Consider the following 20,426-nt stretch of genomic DNA (forward strand, 5'->3'; position numbering starts at 1 on the left):
TTAAAGTCAAGGTGTTGTTTAACTGCAGCCAATGTACGTCAACAAACACAGGAGTCAAAAGGGAATTTGATTTGCTGCAAGTTAAGGTATGAGCATTGGATTTTTGGATGGCCTCAAGTTTCCAAAGGGTGTAATGTGGGAGACCAGCCAGGAATGCATTGAAATAGTTGACTCTGGAGGTAACAAAAACCTGAGTGAGGGTTCAGCAATGCACTAAGCTGAAATGGGCAAGTCCGATAGTGCTGTGAAGGTGAAAATACACAGTTTTAGCTCACCTTGGAATCAAATATGATATCAAGATAGTGAACAGAGCCTGTAGTTAGTTAGGGAATGGCATTCGAAGGAGGGGAACTTGCCAGCATTTTAGCAAAAATGTATTCCTCAAACACTTTTTAGTAAAACACATCACTTTGTGATTTGTTGAACCTTTCTGTGTGCAAGTTGAAAGCCATGTTTTCCTAGATATCTATATTTCAACAGAAACCAGTTGTCTGTAAAACACTTGGGATCCTGAATAGAAAGGATCTATGTAAATGCATGGTTTATTTAAAAATTGCTTGAGATATGACATTTGCAGGATCAAATAAGATTGGATTTGATGACTTTGTGTACAAGTAACGTCTCTTATATCCATTTTTCCTTGGTTCACTCACATGTCCAGTGGTACCAGGCTACCAAAGCAATTTCCATGATTATTTTTATGTGGAGCAGGTCACCTTGTGGCCAGAGGGTGTACCTTGAGGGGTGTCTTTCTGTCTCGAGCGTGGCTGACCAGGAGATGCTCTTGTTTGTTTCTTTTCTCCCACCTTCCATTGGCACAGAGAAAGGATTTATAGGTTAATAATAAAATCAATCAGTCTCGTCATGTGATTAATGTTTTATCTAGTCCTCAAGTGGGACCTTATCCTGGGGCTTCTGGCTTGGAGGTAGGGGGACACTACAAGATCCCAAACAATATATCAGAGGGTAGCTAAGTCCCAAATAACTACTGTGCAGAATCAGTCACATTAGAAGAGAATGGGAGAAGATCAAACAGTGAAGAAAGACTGTTGTTGAAAAATGCAAGTCATTTACTATTACTGAAGAACCTTCATTTTGTACACTGTAAAACTTCACAGATGTAAAACATTGTTTTTAATTTATTATATGCATCCAAATGACCAATTTAATGTAAACCAAAGGAAGTAGAATACAGCTTATACAATTATAGGTAAAGTGAAAGCCAAGTGAAAAAGTACTGCAAAAGGTGTTACTATTGTTGAACTCTTGAGTACTGTTTACAATGGAAAAGCTAGAGTTTGGCAGCTTTGTGCCTTCACTGCAGAGATGTACCTTTCCCTTACTGAAATAAGACTAATAGTCAAGCGATAGTTCTTGTGTCCAAGCATAGAGTTCATCCACTTCATGCTCCCACTCTTCATCAGAAGTTAAGTGAACAGCTGGACTTCTCTTATCTTGATCACAACTGGTGATAATCTGTGAACCATCCTGTGCATAACTGTGATGAGTAGGGTTATTCAGGACTTCCTGGAAGTCAGTCATGAAAAGTCAAAGATTAAAACAAGTTGAAACAAAAGCATAATTGCATATGATCTTCAAACATTTTGGCACTATTGCACCTTTGTTCCCCAACACAAACTTAGTACGACTTCCTTGAACTTTGGAATCGCAGTCTCACTGATTATTTTATCATTTAAAATGTAGTCTATGGGGGAGCCAAGATGGCGATTAGGAGGATTGCATTGTAGAGCTCCGCACCGCAGCTCAACTTGGGCCATTGCGATATCCTAGGACTCTGGAAAGGTCGTGGAGTCCCAGGAAACTGTGAAAAACTAACTTACCTGTGTTTTCACATCCAAAGATGCTAAAGCAGAGAGGAGGAGCATCCGTGGTCAAGCCAGTGGCCCAGCCTGCAGGATCCACAGGTTCAATTATATCTCGGGTCCTAGTGAAGGAACTCGCGAAATCTCGCAAGAATTTGGGCGGGCTGATAGAGGAGAAGCTGGTCCCAATCTCTATCATGTTGCAGAAGCATGAACAGCAATGGGAGACCTGGAGAAAAGGATGGATGAGGTAGGACACAGAGTCACAGTGGAAGCTGATATCAGTTCCTCCAAGGATAGGAATCCAGGCACGGGGGACACAGGTCTGTAATTTGCATGGCCAAGTGAATGATCTTGAATACGGGGCAGGACAAAAAATATTTGCATTGTCGGTCTGCCAGAGGGTAAGGAAGGTAAGCAGAATTTATTGAGGACTGGTTGCTGAAATTCCTTAACTTAGAGGCTGGCATGAGAGGCTTGAAGATCGAGAGGGCTCACCGGGTCACGGCATGGAGGTCAGGTCTGGGTCAACGCCGTTGTCCTCTGTGTGGTTTTGTCAGTATAGAGATGAGTCAGTCGTGGAAGCTTCCAGAATCTAGGGGAAGGATCCAAAGGCCCTAATTTATGAGGGTTCTAAGATCATGTTCTTCTCAGCGGTGGTGATCCAGAAAAGAAAATGCTATGATGGTGTCAAGAGAAGACTTGAAGGAACTTAGGATCCAGTACTTTGAGGTAGCTGGTGGTGCTACAATTCGCCTTAGATGGATCCATACATCTCTTTGACACAGCAGAGAAGGCAAGAGACTTAGCGGACAAATTAACCTAATCTGAACAATTTAGTATGTACAAATAGTAGTGTTGTTTGGCTTTGTCTCTTTTTTAGTTCTTTAAAAACAGGAAGTCCAGTTGGGGCTTTCTTTACCTTTTTTTTAATTGGTAATAATTTGGTCTAAACTATGTTTGACAGTGGCTGAGATGTGTATTTTCATTTTCTAAGTTATACCAAAGGATGGATGGGGTATTTACCCCTTTTCTCTTTATAAAGAAATTCTTTATTCATATTGCTATTCCATGGTGTATTTTCTTTCTTTTCTGCTTGTGTTTGCGATGCGACTCTTGCTAGGAGGAGGGAAAATGGCTGGGATGGCTAGATGCCTACTTACAGGCAGTTTATACCCGCTTCAGGTATTTAAATGCTCGGGCTGTAGTCTTGGCAGTGGGATGGGAAATTGGGTTTTAGGATGGGTAGTTGCCCCCTTTGGGCAGGGGATGAGTTGCCCTATTCAGTGCCGTTGGCACTTTATATGTCAGTTTGTTTTATGGTTTTTGTTGCATATAATCTTTGATATGTTTGTTAACTGTAGTGGGTTTAGTTTATGTAGTTTTATGTTTGATGGATCTTGTAACACTTTCACTCAGCAATTTGTGGTTAGAGGAGTTCCTCTCTGAGAAATAGGGGAGTGACTGTAGGAGGAATCTCCCATTTAAGTTACGAGAGTGTGTTAAAGACACATGGGAGGTTTGTAATTCTCAAAGTCCTGATAAATGGGGACGAATATGGTGTTTTAAATGTTTATTGCCCACCGGCCCATCCCTATATTTTTGGTAGATGAATGCTCTAAACTGATCAGTCTCGAGTCCCAGCATGTCATTATAGAGGGAGATTTTAATTGTCTTATGGATTCCACGGTAGACAGATTGCCCAAAAGCCCCCCGATACCCTTTGTACAAACTAAATAATTAGTGGATCTGTGTATGGAGTTAGGCCTTATTGGATGTCTAGAGACATCTCCACCCTACAGGCGGGGATTTTATGTTTTTTTCCAATCCGCACAGATGTCATACCGGGATTGATTCTTTTTTCTGACCCTATGGCAACCCTGGACTTGGTGGCATCTTGGAGAAAGTGAGGACTGCAGATGCTGGAGATCAGAGCTGAAAATGTGTTGCTGGAAAAGCGCAGCAGGTCAGGCAGCATCCAAGGAGCAGGAGAATCGGCGTTTTGGGCATAAGCCCTTCTTCAGGAGGGCTTCCTGAAGAAGGAGCCCTTCCTGAAGAAGGTCTTCTGCCTCAAATGTCGATTCTCTTGCTCCTTGGATGCTGCCTGACTTGGTGGCATCTTATATGATTGGTAATATTACCATCTCTGATCACGCTCCAGTGTACCTGTTGGTTAAGATTAAGGATGTTACTGTGGGCTTTAGGCACTGGCGAATGGTTCCCTTTATCCTCAAGGATAGTAAGTTTGTGGAGTACCTCTCTAAGCAATTTCAGGTGTTCCTAGACATTAACTCGGGCTCGGTTAGAAGCCCATCTATCCTTTGGGAAACTGCCAAAGCCTATTCCGGGTGTTAGTTATTTCCTCCTCTGCTAATAGGAAGTGGCAGAAGGGTGAGCAGCAACTTCTCCTCGAAGCATAGTTGAAGGCAGCAGAGAAGGCTTATTTTGACAGGCCCTTGTAGACCAAGCTACAGAAGATTATGGCACTGTGGTCTGCGTTGACTTCCGTGCTCACACAGACAGCAAAGAAGGAGCTTACTCACTCAAAGCAAAGGTTATATGAGCATGCTGACAGGCCAGGCAAATATTTAGCATATCTCGCCAGGAAAAGGAGTACCCCTCAAGTCATTATGGTGATTAGGGAAGGGTTTGGGAACCTAACATGTGATTCCAAAAAGATTTGTGTCGCATTCCAGAGATTTTACTCTGAATTAAACCAATCTGAGGGTTATGAGGAAGGGTGGGCCAAAATGAAGATTTTTTTTAAGGATCTGGAGCTCCTGAGCGTGACCCCCAAACAACGGTCTTTTCTCAAATACCTCTTATCAGAGCCAGAGGTGCAGGAGGCTGTTTAAACATATTGTCAGGCCTGATGCTGAATTTGTTTAATGACTCATATAGCCATAATTGTCTCTCACCATCTCTGAGAAAGGGCAATATTTCACCTATTCCAAAAAAGGCAAGGTCCCAGAGGACTGTGCATCGTACAGGCCCATTTCACTCTTAGAGAGGATTTTAAACTCCACATTTAAGACTCTTGCATTAAGGTTAGAGACTGTGTTACCATCTATTGTTAAAGAGGACCAGATGGGGCTTCATAAAGGGCCACCGATCCTCCAATAACGTTAGGAGGCTGCTTAATGTAATTCAAGCAGGTCAACAGCAGTCAATACAGGGAAGGCATTTGACTAAGTTGATGGCCCTACCTTTTTTATACTCTGGAACAATTCGGCTTGGGTGAAGCCTTTATAAGATGGGTAAAGGTTCTGTCCAGTGACCCTCTCACTGCGGTCATCACTGATGGGATGTGATCCAACAATTTTAACATTTTTAGGGGCAGCCGGCAGGGCTTTTTATGTTGGTGATTGAACTGTCCTCATTTTGTCCAAAAACAGCAAGCTAGTAAGGGACCATTCATAGGGATCCCAATATATCAGCTTCAGAAGTGGGGGCAAAATTACATAAGATCTCGTTCTACGCAGATGATGTACTAATTTTTTGTCAAATCCAACAGTTTCCGTGCCTCACCTGATACAATACGTCAGTGCGTTTGGTGTCTTTTTGAGGCAAGACTAATCTTGCAAAATCAAAGACTATGCCTATCGGTGGTCTTACAAAGGAGTTTGGTCTTGAGGGTGAATATAGATTTCCATTTAGGTGGTCACAGGGGGGTTTTGTGTATTTGGGCATATTCATTACTCCAGTTCTGGATCGGCTATTCAAAGCCAATTTTGTTCAATTATTTCACAAAATTAAACAAAACATTCAAAGGTGGGAGGTGCTTCCGGTCTTGTGAATACGTCGAATAGTGCTTATTAAGATGAATATTCTCCCTTGTTTGTTACACTCTATATGGATGCAAACATTCAGGAGGCTAAATGGCTGGTTCAGCTCTTTTATTTGGCATTGTAAGTGGTTCCTTATTAAATTACCTAAACTGCAACTGCCTCACAGATTGGGAGGGAGTGGATCTCCCAGACATTAAAAGCTCGTTTTTCTCCTACGTGAGTGATTGGGCTTGTGGGGACCCTCTTTCAATATGGTTATATATTGAAACCTCCCAGGCAAGGTGCCCCCTTACTAGCTTGCTGTTTTTGGACAAAATGAGGACAGTTAGGGAATATTGCCATAACCCAATAATTATCAATACTGTTAAAGCATGGAGGGCAATTCGGCAGAGAAAAGGCAATATTGGCAAAACATTTTTTCTTACACCTACAGTGGGTACGCTGAGTTTTCAAGCAGGGATGATGGATTCAGGATTCAAACATTGGGCAGCTAGGGGTGTGTCTTGCACAGGCGATTTTATTTGAGGGAGACACAATGATGTCTTTTGATCAGTTAGCAAGGAAGTATGAGCTATCTAGCCTCTTTAGTTTTTTTTCAAGTTCAGGATTTTATTCAAAAAAAGACTAACGCTTCTGACTGATCCCTACAAATCTGACAGAGAGAGGAGGGTACTCAGTACTAAGAGTACACTTTCTGTCAGCACTATATATCATCAGTTGGGGGCATCCCCTCAGGTGAGTTTGATCAACTCTACAGGGTGTGGGGGAGAGAGCTAGGTGTTGAGGTCTCCTCAGAGGCATGGGAAGATATTTGGGAAAATGCAAGAAAGGTATCAATTTGCAATAAGACCCATGCTTTACAGTTGAAGATTCTCTACAGGGTCCACTTGGCTCCGGATTGTTTGTAAAAATTTAAACCAGGAGTATCTCCAGCATGTCCCAAGTGCAAGGTTTGTATGGGCACTCTTACCCATTGTCTCTGGTCCTTTGGTAGGCTTCAAACATACTGGAACTCTGTGGTGGGTGCAATGGAGGGGATTTTGGGGATAAAGGTGGAGAAGGACCCGCTGTCTTCTATTTGGCCTGCCCAGTGTATTCCTTGTAGATGCGCATAAGAAAAAACTTTTCAACATCCTCACTTTCTGCGCAAGAAAGAATATCTTGCTAGGTTAGGGTATTCGAAAATCCCCCGGACCTATTGGGAGCATATTCCTGTGGATTTTCTGACAAGTATGGTATACCACAAAACTGAGAATTTTTATAAGACATGACAGCCGTTTTTGGAATACCTGAACACAGATTTATCTGCCACACTAATAAGGGCTTTTATGTAGTCGTTAACGATTGTGTTTTACAAGTCCAATATCCAGGGGGGAGGAATTGCAAACGTATGAGTGTCTTGTTTGGCTGAGTTATTACTATCTATTAGTTTGGTTATTATTTATGTAGTTAAACAGTTAGTTAGGGGTTTTTATTTTCTATATATATTTATACATTTGTGGGTTGGATTTTTTTTTACTTTTTTGGGTTCTTTCTTTGTATTGTTTTGTATTTGTAATATTTTTAAAAATCTTTTAAAAAAAGTAGTCTATAATCATCTGTCAATGGCATAATGTGCATGCTCAATTGATTCTATGGATCAGGTTACAGGTAACTTCAGTTACTGAAATAACTACTTACTCGCTCATATTAATCTCTGTCAAGGTTAGAAAATTAATGTAAGAAAAACCTTCAATGGGAAGATCTTTGTTTTGTGCACGTTAAAATTCAAAAGTCTGAAAGGTGAAAGACCCAGTACTTGACATGTATCATTCAAAGATCTCCGTTATACAGTAAATTCAGAAGTGTAACTTGTGCAGTGAATCGGGATCAGAATCCTTCCATCGTGCTCATCACAGTGAGGGTATGTATGGAATGGAACACTACATTTCAAGCACCTAGTGTTAATTTTGTTGGGAGATCATGTTAATATCTCGTAGCCCTGTGAAGTAATAGAAAACATAAGATGCTTTATAAAGAGTGCAAGAGAAAAGAGGTGAGCCAAGAAGGAAGAATCTAGGAGAGTGACAGAAAACAATCAAAACAAAATTGAGAAAGTTATGAAGTGGGGGTAGGGGAGATGGAAACAGTTTCGGGAATGCAGACAGTGAGAAGAATGTTTGGGAAATTAAGTTTCTAGTTGACAATGCTGGCTAAGAGTTTCAGCATTGGACAGACGATAGTGAATGTACCTGAAACCATTGCCAGCGTTTAAAGCATGTGGAATGGGTTGCCAAAGCTTTGCATGTTCTGATTCAGTCTGCATTAATAGCTGTGTTGGATATTGGGGTCCCTTTTAATCTCTGTTTTTAGTATTCTATATATTTCTTATATAACATAAATTTTAATTTAACTGTGTTCCAATAGTAACTAGGTTTCTACCAATGTAAAAAAGCTTTATTGGGTCCCACACTATCGTATTATGAGTACAATGTTCTCAAAAATATTAAGTTTATTTTCCTTAGGAATGAAAACTAGCCCTCAAATAGATGTGGGCAAGGGAACCACAATTGTCTGATGTTGTGAATGGCAGTCCCATAGTCATTGTCAATCAATTGCCTAAATCATTTTGGCCAATGTCTAATCTCTGAGCTCCTGGAGAAACAGTACATCATCAATGGGCAGTGGGCAGTCCTTATCTGGCACACCTCTGGGAGCTGCCATCTCTAGATGGAAGATGGACCAGAGGAGGAGGAAGATCCAAGGAAGATTAAGATTTTACATTCACAACTTTAACCAGACCAACACATTCTGTTTCTACAGCTGTTTGGTCTCTCGATTCAGAACCGTCCCCAGTTGTCGTGACTGAATTTTTTTTTGTCTGATTAACGAATATATCATATTTAAACTGCAGCTTCTCAACAATTCAGGAAACTATTGGAAAATTGCCGCAACTCATCAATTGCCTATATTAGGTAATTTTAATCACGAACGCTCAAAACCAACAGCCAACAAAAGTAAATGAATCAATGGAAAGGGTGCTGGGATTTGTGGTGGGGCTGAAATATATGGCTTGTTTTACCAATTTCACTTGTGACTGATTCACAAGAGTTTGATAGCAAAAAAGGTGATTAAGGAGTTTTTTTTAAAAAGATGATGAAAGTAAATGTTCTCAGTATAATTTGTTAGCAGATCATTTCACAAAGGCAACAAGTGGAAGCAACCATGGATATATCATTGGTTTGGCTTCAGGATGATAATACAGGAGTTAGAAGGGGAGACACTACTGGTAAGGTACAGGCTGCATTCACGGAATACATCACAGAAACATACCCTTAAATTCAACTCAACAATGCCGACCCAAGTTTCTCAAACTATACTATTTGCCTGTGTTCAGCCCATGTCCCTGTTAACTTTTCCTATTCATGTACCTATCCAAATACCTTGTAAATGTTGTAGTTGTAGCTGTACCTACATCTACTATTTCATCTTGCAGTTCATTTCACATACAAACTATCCTCTGTGTGAAAAAGTTGCCCGTCAAGTCTCTTTTAAATCTTTTTACTCTCATCTTTAAGTTATGCTCTCTGGTTTTGAACTCCTCTACCCTAGAGACAAGGCCTTTGCTATTCACCTTATGATTGTATAAATCTTTTTGAGATCACTCCTCAACCTCCTTTTCTCCTGTGAAAAAGGACCCAGCTTATCCAGCCTTTCCTCATTACTCAAACCGTCTAGTCCCAGTGTCATCCTTGCACAATCTTTTCTGCACCGTCTCCAATTTAATAATATCCTCCCTACAACAGGGTGATCAGAACTGTACACAGTACTCCAAAAGTGGCCTCACTGTACAACACAACATGATGTTATAACTCTTACTCAATGGTGTGAGCAATGGAGGCAAGTGTGCCAAATGCTGCCTTTTATCACCCTGTCTACCTGTAACACAGCTTTTAAGGAACTATATTACTGCACCCCTAGGTTTGTCTGTTCAACAACATTCTCCAGGGCCCTACCATTAACTGTGTGAGTCCTGCCCTTATTTGTCTTACCAAAATATAGCACCTCACATTTATCCAAATTAAACTCCATCTACCACCCGTTGGCCAAATTGATCAAGATCCCTTTGTAATTTTAGGTAACCTTCTTCACTGTATACTATACCACCAATTTTAGTGTCATCTGCAAACTTGCTAACGATAAATCAAATTCAAACATGGGATCAAACAAGGCCAGTTTCTACTGGGTTCAATCAGCAATGGACTATTCAATTGACCTTCGAATTAATTTACTACATTGGTGAATGATCAGAATTGACTGAAATAAAACGAATTCAACTATTTTGACAAATGTTGGACTAACCTTGGGCAACACAAAACAGGAATTACGACAGCTGTACATTAGTCACTGGGTTTTACCTCTTTGTTTTTATCCAAACCATAAATCTTTCTCATTTTGGAAACCTTTCGTCGTGCTTTGTAAGAACGGCGTTGCGTCTTTCTTGCTGCTTTTGTGGATGTTGACGATCGAGTTGGAGGAATGCTTATGGATGGAGTTGGTGATCTAGATAAATGCACATAGATCTTTTGATGTAGGTTGTGCTACATTTGTTCTCAACGAGTTCTTAATTTGTCTGCACCATCTGTATCTTGTGTATATATAGGGATGGCAAGTTGCTGTGTGCATTGTTCAGTTCACACCAAAACCAGTGACTGGATGAAGCATCCCCAGATTAATCTAATGGCTAACTGATATATGGGTTATCATATCACTAATCAACTGGGCAAAGCTAACTTCAACTGAATAAGAATCAATCTTGACAAAATAAATTAGAATCAGCAATTGGCAGGAGAAACAATAGATGAATAATTGACTACTTTCTTAAAAAAGGTATTTTGGACACATTCAAGGTAAGTTTTCCTTGAAAGTGAAAGATAGGACAAAAGTCACAGCTATCTGTGACAGAAATCAAGATAAAAAGGAAAAGGGATGCTTACAACATATGTCATATAGAAAATACAATTAAATGGCTGAATATAGAAGATTCTGAAGTGAGGTGAAGAAGAGAAGCAAAGTGGAAGTTTAAAAAGATACTGGTAACCAATGAGAAAATGAATCACAAAATCTTCTATAGATTAAATAAAGGGATGGTAAAGGGAGTAGTGCATATTGTCATACAATTAGAAACTAAACAGGGCATTTATAACAAGTGGAGGTAGAAGGTATGCTGAGCTATTACATTAATGCTTTGCATTTATCTTTAGTAAAATCAATGTGTAAAAGGTTGTCATTCAGACACTTGAAGAGTTTCAAATTGTTAAGTAGGAGGTATTGGATAGGCTGTCGAGATCTAAAGTTGATAATGGCAAAGAGGTTATATTGCACTTGTGGAGGCCAGTGTTTCAAAATGTTGTGAAGAAGTATATTGAACTCGAAGTATTGACTCTTTTATGTCTCTTAAGATGCTGAAAGATCTGCTGAATTTCTCCAGCAATTTTCTGTTTTTGTTTTGTGTTGGAAGCTCGTTTATGAATGCAAATATTACAGGCAGATCACAAAGTTAACCCTTCTATTAGATACCTGGTCTGAGAGATGGTTCTAATATGTTGAAGTTGAATCTCTTCAGTAGTGGGTTTAGAAAACAGAGTTGGCAATTCATCTTTCAAACGCTGAGATAAAGTTTTGTTTTGAACATAGTCCATTATGTCATACATAATTGTTGTCCTGGGTAGGTTTGTCAGGGTCAACATTCTCCAGTAGTTGTCTTTTCCACCAAGATAAGCCGGAGTCTCATCCAGACTACTTATGTACTACAAAAGAATAATACAGATGAGAAAATAAACAAGCTATTCATCAGTAAATTAATCATTAGCACCATGAGGCATGAGATGTGCCTGCTTTTTGTTGCACCCTCATTAATTTGTTGTTTATCACTGTTTTGTGCCTGACAACTAATTAATCAAAAGATGTAGGACCTAACTAACATTTGTAATGTATGGGGCAGGTTGGAAATATGACTTCTAATATCCCATGTGATGGTTATCCTTCAAATTCTTTTGACTGGAAATAGTCAAGTATTTTTGGCTCAGAGTTGCTTAAAGGTTATGACACTGGACTAGCAATGCAGAAATTATAAATTCTTAATTATGCTTGGGGTTTGTTGTGAAATTTACCTGGAATAATAATCTGGAATTTTTTTGATCACCATCAGGAAATCTTCCAGTGACATAAAAACCTAAATGTTTCATTTCTGTTGTCCAGAGATAGGAGTTGGTCATCCTTGGCCCACTCTTGACTCTAATCACATATTATAGGTTGACTTCTAAAAATAACAACATGTTCATGGATCCTGGTGGCTAGGTTTCTTCCTGTTTGTACAAGTACTGCACCCAATACTAAATTGGACAAACAGGCAGAAAACTAGTCACCAGGATACATGAACATCAACTAGCCACAAAAAAAGATATTATCCACTCTCAATGGTATCCTTACATAGAGATGATGAAGGACACCACTTCGACTGGGACAACACTTCCATCCTAGGACAGGCCAAACAGAGACACGCGTGAGAATTCCTAGAAGCATGGCACTCCAACCAGAACCCCATCAACAAACACATTGACTTGGATCCCATTTACTACCCCCTGAGAAAAAGAACAGGAAATTAGATCACCAACCCAAGGAAACCTAAACACATAAACAAAAATCGGGCCATACCACCAATGCTTCACTGGAGGCTCACTGAAGATGTAACCTGGTATCATGACAAAACATCTGAAAATGAACCTCCCAGCTCAGCGAGCAAACTTACATCCAGAATCTCAACTAATCTTCTCAAAACTCGCTAAAATTAATATATATTGTAAACAATTGTGGTTCCAGCACTGATCCCTGTGGAACCCCATTGGTCACGGGTTATTAAACTGAAAAAGAATCCCTTAGCCCAACTCACTGTTGCCTGCCCATAGGCCAATTCTCTATTCATGCCAATATACTACCTTCAACACTGTGGATTCTTACAGCTTAACCTTTTTTGAAGTGCCTTGATGAATACCTTCTGGAAATCTTAATACAACACATCTACTGGTTCCCCTCTATCCAATCTGGTTGAGACTTCCTTGAAATACTCTAATAAATCAGTTGACATGATTTCCCTTTCATGAAGCCATGCTGAGTCTGCTTGATTAAATTATGATTTTTTCCAATTGTTCTGCTATTATTACCTTAATAATTGATTCCAATACTTTGTGACAATAGATTTTAGACTAATTGGCCTTTAGTTACCCACTTCTTGCCCTCCCCCCCCCTTTTTAAATAGGATTGTCATGTTAATAGTTTTCTAATACTCTCATAATTTCCAAACACAATGACTTTTTGAAATGTACAACCAATCCATCCACTCTCTCTAGCTATCTCTATTAGAATCCTAGGATGCAAGTTATTAAGGCCAGGAGATCTATCAGCCTTTAGCCCCATTAATTTGTCTAATACTCTAGTGATATTGATGGTACTTAATTTCTTCCCAGTGTCCTTTGGTAGTAATGGAATGTTTGAAGTATCTTCCACTGTAAAGACTGATGCAAAATATCTCTTTACCTCGTCTGCCATTTCCTTGTTCCCCCAAACCATTTTCTATGGAACCTGTGTCCACTTTGATCCCTCTCTTCATTTTTATATATTTAAAGAAGCTCTTACTATCAAGTTTTTATATTTCTCACTAATTTGCCATTACATTTTATTTTCTTAGTCTTTATCAACTTTTTAGTCCTCCTTTGTTAGATTCTGAATTTATCCCAGTCTTTGGGGCTATCATTGACTTTGACCTGATGTGGGAAAAGATCTGCCACCCTGCCTACCCACAGCATGGCCACAGGGAACACAGGAAATCAAGCCTGTCCAAACCACATAAGAAACACCCAGAATGCCTCAGCATTGACCAAACAAGTTGACAAGAGAAACCCAACATGACCATAGTCACTCGCAGACCAGGGAATACATTTCCCAAGACAAATCAGCTTCCTGGACCCAATCAATACAGCTGTCCCAAAGCCCTAAGGCAATCTCATATCTCAGTGATACCAAAGCCTCACAAAGGACAGGTCAGACGGAAAGGCACCAGAATACCTCGCTCACAGGGAAAAAACAATGGGAACACCTCACTGCTTTAAAAGGGATATTCTCACCTACCCTCGAAGAGAGCTGGAATCTCCTGATCCCATTAACAACTGTGTTGATACTGCCAGGATTCTACATTGTATCCATATTCAGGACATTCTTTTGATAACTGCTTTGCAGTTATCACTGTCATAACTGGATTACTTAAATGTCAAATACATTGTTATTTTCCCCATTTTCAATTAACATAATTGAATAAGATTACTATAAAACTGGGCTTGATTTTCAGCTCGAGGAAGAGAGTTTCAGCTACATGGACAGACTATCTGTGCTGTTTCAGCTTAGTCAATCTCTCTTCCACGCTGTGTTAATAAACTGTTAATTTCACGTCGATCTGTGTTTTGTGATCTCTGCTTTATTGGGCTAACTGATTATATGCTATGTCTTTCAACTTACTATTCTTCTTAACTAACTTGGTTACCATGGTTGGTTTATCCCTCTCTTCAAATGTTTCTTCCTTTCTGGGATATATTTTTGTTGAAAGTTATGAATTACCTCCTGAAAGTGTCTGCCACTGCCTTCTTACTGTCATTCCTGCTCAACTACCTGTCCAATCACTTTAGCTAAGTCTACCTTCATTTCATTGTAATTCCCTTGTTTAACTTAAACTGTTATTTCCAACTCCAGTTTCTCACTCAAGAATGAAATATGACATTTATCATGTTATGATCACTGCTTCCTAAGGCTTTCTTTCCTCGGCAGTCATTTACTTAACCAGCCTCTTTACCCATTACCAGATCTAAGATCACCTGTTCCCTAGTTGGCTCCATAACCTATTGCTCTAGGAAACTATCCTACCAATGTCTTCTTTCCCTAGCCAAAAACAAAAAACTATTAATTCTTTAAAAAGGTTAATGATACCTCCTCTTGCATTCTATTTACCAGCATCTTTCAAGTCCTTTGTGTCAAATATTACTTTGAAGATGCTGTAAGGGAAGTAAGGATATACAGTAGATGGTATGCAGTCTTAGAGGCCCTTTCTTACCTGGGATTGCAGACCAGCTAACTTTACCCACACGATTATCCTCTATTACTTTAACAAATTGCAGCATTACAAAACCAGCTTTCAAACCTGCATATAATCTTTCATTGTAACAACATCAGTTTCATCTGCTATTTTGGTTCTTTGATACTGAAGGTTATCTTCTATAATAAGGTCGTAGAACTTCCTGTGTCCCATAATTTTGCAGGAAGCAGCTGCTGCCTATTGAAAAAAGAAGCCTCTCATTAAATCTATGAATTATAAAGTTAGACTCTGAAATAAAAGGACAATTCACAAAAGGTCCTTCTTAATCCCTCCCAAAAGACCAACAAAACAAATAAATAATTACATTTTAACAAAAACTGTAATAGGCATTAAACTAGATTTGATTACCGATCATTGACCTCGACATTTGACTTCAACTCAGCAAAGAAATAGTTCTGAAGGCTTCAAGGAATTTGTGCCAAAAATGGGACATCTCATGACTATCCTGCAGACCAGTCAAGCTGATATAGTCATACCCACAGTATTATACTTTGTCCCAAGGCTTGTATATTATCATACCCAGGTATGTTCAGTCCAGTTGACAATATAGATGACCTGAGGTGGTGGCACAAAGATATATCATTGGGAGGAAGTAGCTCTGGGAGCTCGCAACATTTGACTGTCAAAATCCAATAGAACAAGGCCAAATGTGGGCAATGAAATGTCTCAATCAAAAACACCTACAAGCTCCCCTGAACTGTTAAACTCCTCCATGTTAAACACCACTCAAAAGAAACAGTAGCAAGAGAACAGAATGTTATTTAGGTAAGAGACTTCAATGTCCATCATCAGACATGATTTGGTACCACCAATACTGCCTGAATTGGCAAAATCCTGAAGAAGATATCTGCCACATCGGGCCTGGGACAGATGACAAACTGACCAAGAAGAGGAAAATGCCTATTTGATCTGTTCTCACCAATATACCCATCCCAGATACATTTATCCTTAACAGAAGATTACCCAAAAAGTGGAGAAAATAAACTGAGAGTGTAAACTAGCAAGTAATATGAAAACAAACATCAAGAGCTTCTAGAAATATATAAAAAGGAAGAGAGGCTAAAGTGAGTAAAACCCCTTAGAAAGTGAGCTGGAGAAATAATAATGTGGAACTAGGAAATGACAGAGGATTTGTATCAGTCTTCACTGTACTGGTCAGTAATGGCATTCCAAAAAGCCTAAATAATCATGGGGCAAAAGGGATAGAGGAAATATATACAATAATTATCACTAAAGAAAAGAATACTGGGAAGTGCGGGAGCTAAAGGTCAATAGGTACCTGTGACATGCTAGGTTGCATCCTAGGATGTTAAAGAAAGTAACTATAGAAATAATAGGTGAACTAGTAGTAATCTTCTGGGAATACTTAGATTCTGGAGAAGTCCCAGAGAATTAGAATTCACCAATGTAACATTGTTATTCAGAAAGGAAGGAAACAAAAAAACACATCACTCTAAGCCAGTTAACTTAAGGTCTTTATTGGGGAAATGTGTCCAACAGAAAGTAGGCAATAGCAGAGCATAACATGATCAAACAGTGTCAGCATGACTTCATGAAGAGGAAATCACGTCTGACAAATTTATTAGAAGTAACAAGCAGTATAGATAAAGGAAATTGGTAGGTTTAACATATTTGGATATCCAAAAAGCTTAACTTGTTAATCATAGAATCCCTACATTATGGAAGCAAGTCACTAAGCCTATCAAGTCCACACTGACCCTCTGAATAGCATCCCACCCAGACCCACCCCATCCCTGTTTTTCCCCTTGCTAATCCACCTAAACTGCACATTTTGGATTGTGGGACGACACCAGAGCACCCAGTGGAAATCAACACAAATATGAGGAGAATATGCACAGTCACCCGAGGGTGGAATCGAATCTCAGTCCCTGGTGTTGTAAGGCAGAAGTGCTAACCACTGAACAACTGTGCTGCCAGGATTCAATAAGGTACTGCACATAAGACCCCTTAAAAAGCTAAGATTCGTGGAGCTGGAAGTAGTATATTAGCATGGATAGAGGAATAGCTAACCAGTAGAAGACAGAGAGCTGAGATAAGGTGATATTTTCAAATTGGAAACCTGTAACTAGTGGGGTTCCACAGGAATCTGTGCTGGGGCCACATTTATTTACAAGACATAATGATAACTTGGATGATGGAAACGTATGTAAGGTAATGAAACTAGCAGAAGACACGAAATAGGTGGGAAGTCAAGTGGTGAGGATGACATAATGTCTACAGAGGGGCATAGATAGGTTAGGTGAGTGGGCAAAAACTTGGCAGATGGAATATAATGTTGGATAGTGTGGAGTTATGCATTGGCAGCAAGAATAGAGGAGTTGAAATTACTTAGATGGACAAAGAATACAGAAAGCTATAGCACAGAGGAATTTGGGAATCCAAATGCATAAATCATAAAAAAGCTAATATCCAATCTCAGCAGGTAATAGGACCAGCAAATGAAGTGTTGGTTTTTATTTTACTGGGATGGAGTACACAAATAGAGAAGGCTTTCAAAAGCTATACAAGGTTTTAGATAAATTACCTACCATACTGTGAACACTTTCGGGTTCCTACTTATGGAGAGATAGACTGGCATTGGAGGCAATCCAGAGAATATTCACTGGTTGATTCCAGGCATGGATGGATATTCTTTTAAGGAGAGGTTGAGAGTTTTGGCTTGTACTCTTTGGAGTTTAGAAGAATGAGAGGTGACATTATTGAAACATGAAAGATTCTTAGCAGACTTGACAGGGTACTATTGAGAGGTTTTAGATTAGATTAGATTACTTACAGTGTGGAAACAGGCCCTTCGGCCCAACAAGTCCACACCGACCCGCCGAAGCGCAACCCATCCATTTACCCCTTACCTAACACTACGGGCAATTTAGCATGGCCAATTCACCTGACCCGCACATCTTTGGACTGTGGGAGGAAACCGGAGCACCCGGAGGAAACCCACGCAGACACGGGGAGAACGTGCAAACTCCACACAGTCAGTCGCCTGAGTCGGGAATTGAACCCGGGTCTCAGGCGCTGTGAGGCAGCAGTGCTAACCACCATGCCGCCCACGGTGGAAAGGTCGAGGACTAGAGGGCTGAATCTCAGTGCAAATGATGCCCATTTAAGACATAGTGAGAGGAATGTGTTCTCTCAAAGGGTAATGAATCTGTGGAATATTTTTTCCAAAGAAGGCTATAGAGGCTGGATCATTTAGAGTGTTCAAGGCTGAGACAGGCAGATTTTTTTTAAATTAAGGGTTATGGGGTAAACACAGGAATATGGAGTTAAGGTTTCTGAGATCAGCCATGATCTCATGAAACGGCAGAACAGACTTGATAGCCCAAATACAATAGAATAGAATATCCTTTATTGTCATGTGTACTCCAGTATAAAAGTACAGGAGCACAGTGAAAAGTTTTTATCATGGCTGTCTTCCACGGCACCATCTTAGGTACAAGTACCTAGGTACAAATCTTAGATACAAAAGAGGATTAAAAGGAGAAGTAGTAGCTTACTTACAATGGCTAAAAAAAAAGTTATATATAAGATAGTTGTAACAGAGTTAAAGGCCTATTACTCATTGTCAAGACTCCCACACAGTATTGGAGAATGAAGGGAGTGCATATGAATTAATATGTTCACTCCAACAAGTGGATTAATACCCAGAGTGGAGCATATGTGAAGGAAATTTTTTTAAAAATTGAGTTACCTCAGTCGCAGGTCTGATTATTCTTTTCCCACTTATATAGTGATTTTTACAATTCCCAACGTGTTGAAAAATCTTAAACACAAGGATAGGTGGAAATTCTTCTCCGGCAAACCTGAGAGGAAATAACATGATTGTTTTCTGTAAATGGTGTCAGCTTTTTCAGCTAACTGTGCTATTTCATTGTATAAAGTAAATGAATGCTGTATTCCTGGTCCACTGTACAATAGTTGATTATGCTGACAGTACAAATTCAAATTGAGCTAACCATTTTATACAGAAACTGTGAAACCTGTCTTGAAGTTCTGCTAATTTAAAAAAAATTGTTCTACTGGTAGATGGTTATTATGTGAACTTCACATAACTGATCAAACATAGCTCTGTTTTGTACATAACTATGCATTTCTTAAATATGTTTCATTCTGTGTCAATGTCATTTTGTTAGAGAGTGTCCCTCAGGAATTACCTGAATCTGATCTTATATGACAAGCTGGTATCCTTCAGGAGCTCAGCATCGGAGAGCTGAAGTTTTCTTAGAATGTTAGTTGTCAGGCAGTGTTCCTATCGTAGGAGGCAGTAAAGGTAAATTCACAGATTCTCACAAAGTACATTTGCACAATAAACTGCACATTAGATTAGATTAGATTACTTACAGTGTGGAAACAGGCCCTTTGGCCCAACAAGTCCACACCGACCTGCCGAAGCGCAACCCACCCATACCCCTACATATACCCCTTACCTAACATTATGGGTAATTTAGCATGGCCAATTCACCTGACCCGCACATCTTTGGACTGTGGGAGGAAACCGGTGCACCCGGAGGAAACCCACGCAGACACGGGGAGAACGTGCAAACTCCACACAGTCAGTCGCCTGAGTCGGCAACTGAACCCGGGTCTCAGGCACTGTGAGGCAGCAGTGCTAACCACTGTGCCTTTGGGGAAAATTAACACAAACTGAAGCACAACAATTTTCTGAGTATCTTTTAAGGCGAGAAATAATCTCTGTATTTACTTAAGTAATGTAATATAGAAGAAAGGAATTATTGAATTTTAATGAAGGTTTCATTTATAAAAGATTGGCTGAATTTCAAATAAACTTTGGGAGGAGGTAGTGTCATGGCCAAGTTATTAGACTAGCAAACCAAACCCCTGAGTAATGTTCTGGGGATACAGCAGAACATTAACAATCCCATCATGGCAGACAATGAAATTTAAATTCAAGAACAATTGTGGAGCTAAAAGGTTTGTTTCAAAGCAGTCATGAAATCACTATACTGCCTGACCTCTCACCCTGAGAAACAGCATTCCTGCAAAATCAATACAAGCTCCTCTGTCTCTGCTGGAGTGAGGGCCAATGTGCCTTTGCATGCGTGATGCAAAGACTGTAACCCTGTACAGGAACCATAACGATGATAACAAACATACCAACTGCTGAGAATTCTCCCTATTGAGTATCATGAGAAAAATATTTGCTCATGTCACCCTTCACATGCTGCAGATTCTGGACACATCTACAGTGAATCCAAAAATGATTTCACAACTGAAAGATGTACCGGTGACATGACCTTTTCAGTTCGTGTGGAAGAGTCACTGGACTTAAAACATTAACTCTGCTATCTTCTTATAGATGCTGCCAGACCCATTGGGTTTCTGTTTTTGTTTCAGATCTCCAACATCTGCAGTTCTTTGTTTTTTTTAATTATTATGATCTTCTCAGTTTGGCAGATGGAAGAGAAATGATGAGAATATTGTAGGAGGCTGTCATTGACGTTGTCAAGGCATTCACCACGTGAGCAGAAGTGTTTATGTTAGTTCTTGCTGAAAAATGGCTGCCTGTTAAAGTTGCTTTATGTGATCTCCTCTTTCCATGACAGTATGTTGGACAGGACTGGCTATGACGAGGCTGCATCAAAACCTTACAGC

At 39.8% G+C, this 20,426-nt stretch overlaps 1 protein-coding gene across 1 annotated transcript in view; it reads right to left on the reverse strand.

The window, feature by feature from the left end:
* Positions 1–1,353: 1,353 nt before the first annotated feature.
* The window catches only part of c12hxorf58 (chromosome 12 CXorf58 homolog), a 37,538-nt gene continuing 18,465 nt past the window's right edge, over positions 1,354–20,426 (reverse strand). Inside the window, exons 4-9 of the mRNA XM_060833268.1 lie at positions 18,968–19,062; positions 18,505–18,616; positions 14,838–14,969; positions 11,171–11,400; positions 10,009–10,153; positions 1,354–1,527 (exon numbers count right to left, since the gene is read on the reverse strand). Coding sequence (XP_060689251.1) covers positions 1,354–1,527; positions 10,009–10,153; positions 11,171–11,400; positions 14,838–14,969; positions 18,505–18,616; positions 18,968–19,062 — 888 coding nt within the window. The remainder of the gene's footprint in view (positions 1,528–10,008; positions 10,154–11,170; positions 11,401–14,837; positions 14,970–18,504; positions 18,617–18,967; positions 19,063–20,426) is intronic.

Source organism: Hemiscyllium ocellatum, chromosome 12 (assembly GCF_020745735.1).
Source record: "Hemiscyllium ocellatum isolate sHemOce1 chromosome 12, sHemOce1.pat.X.cur, whole genome shotgun sequence".
In the NCBI taxonomy this organism is placed as follows: Eukaryota; Metazoa; Chordata; class Chondrichthyes; order Orectolobiformes; family Hemiscylliidae; genus Hemiscyllium; species Hemiscyllium ocellatum.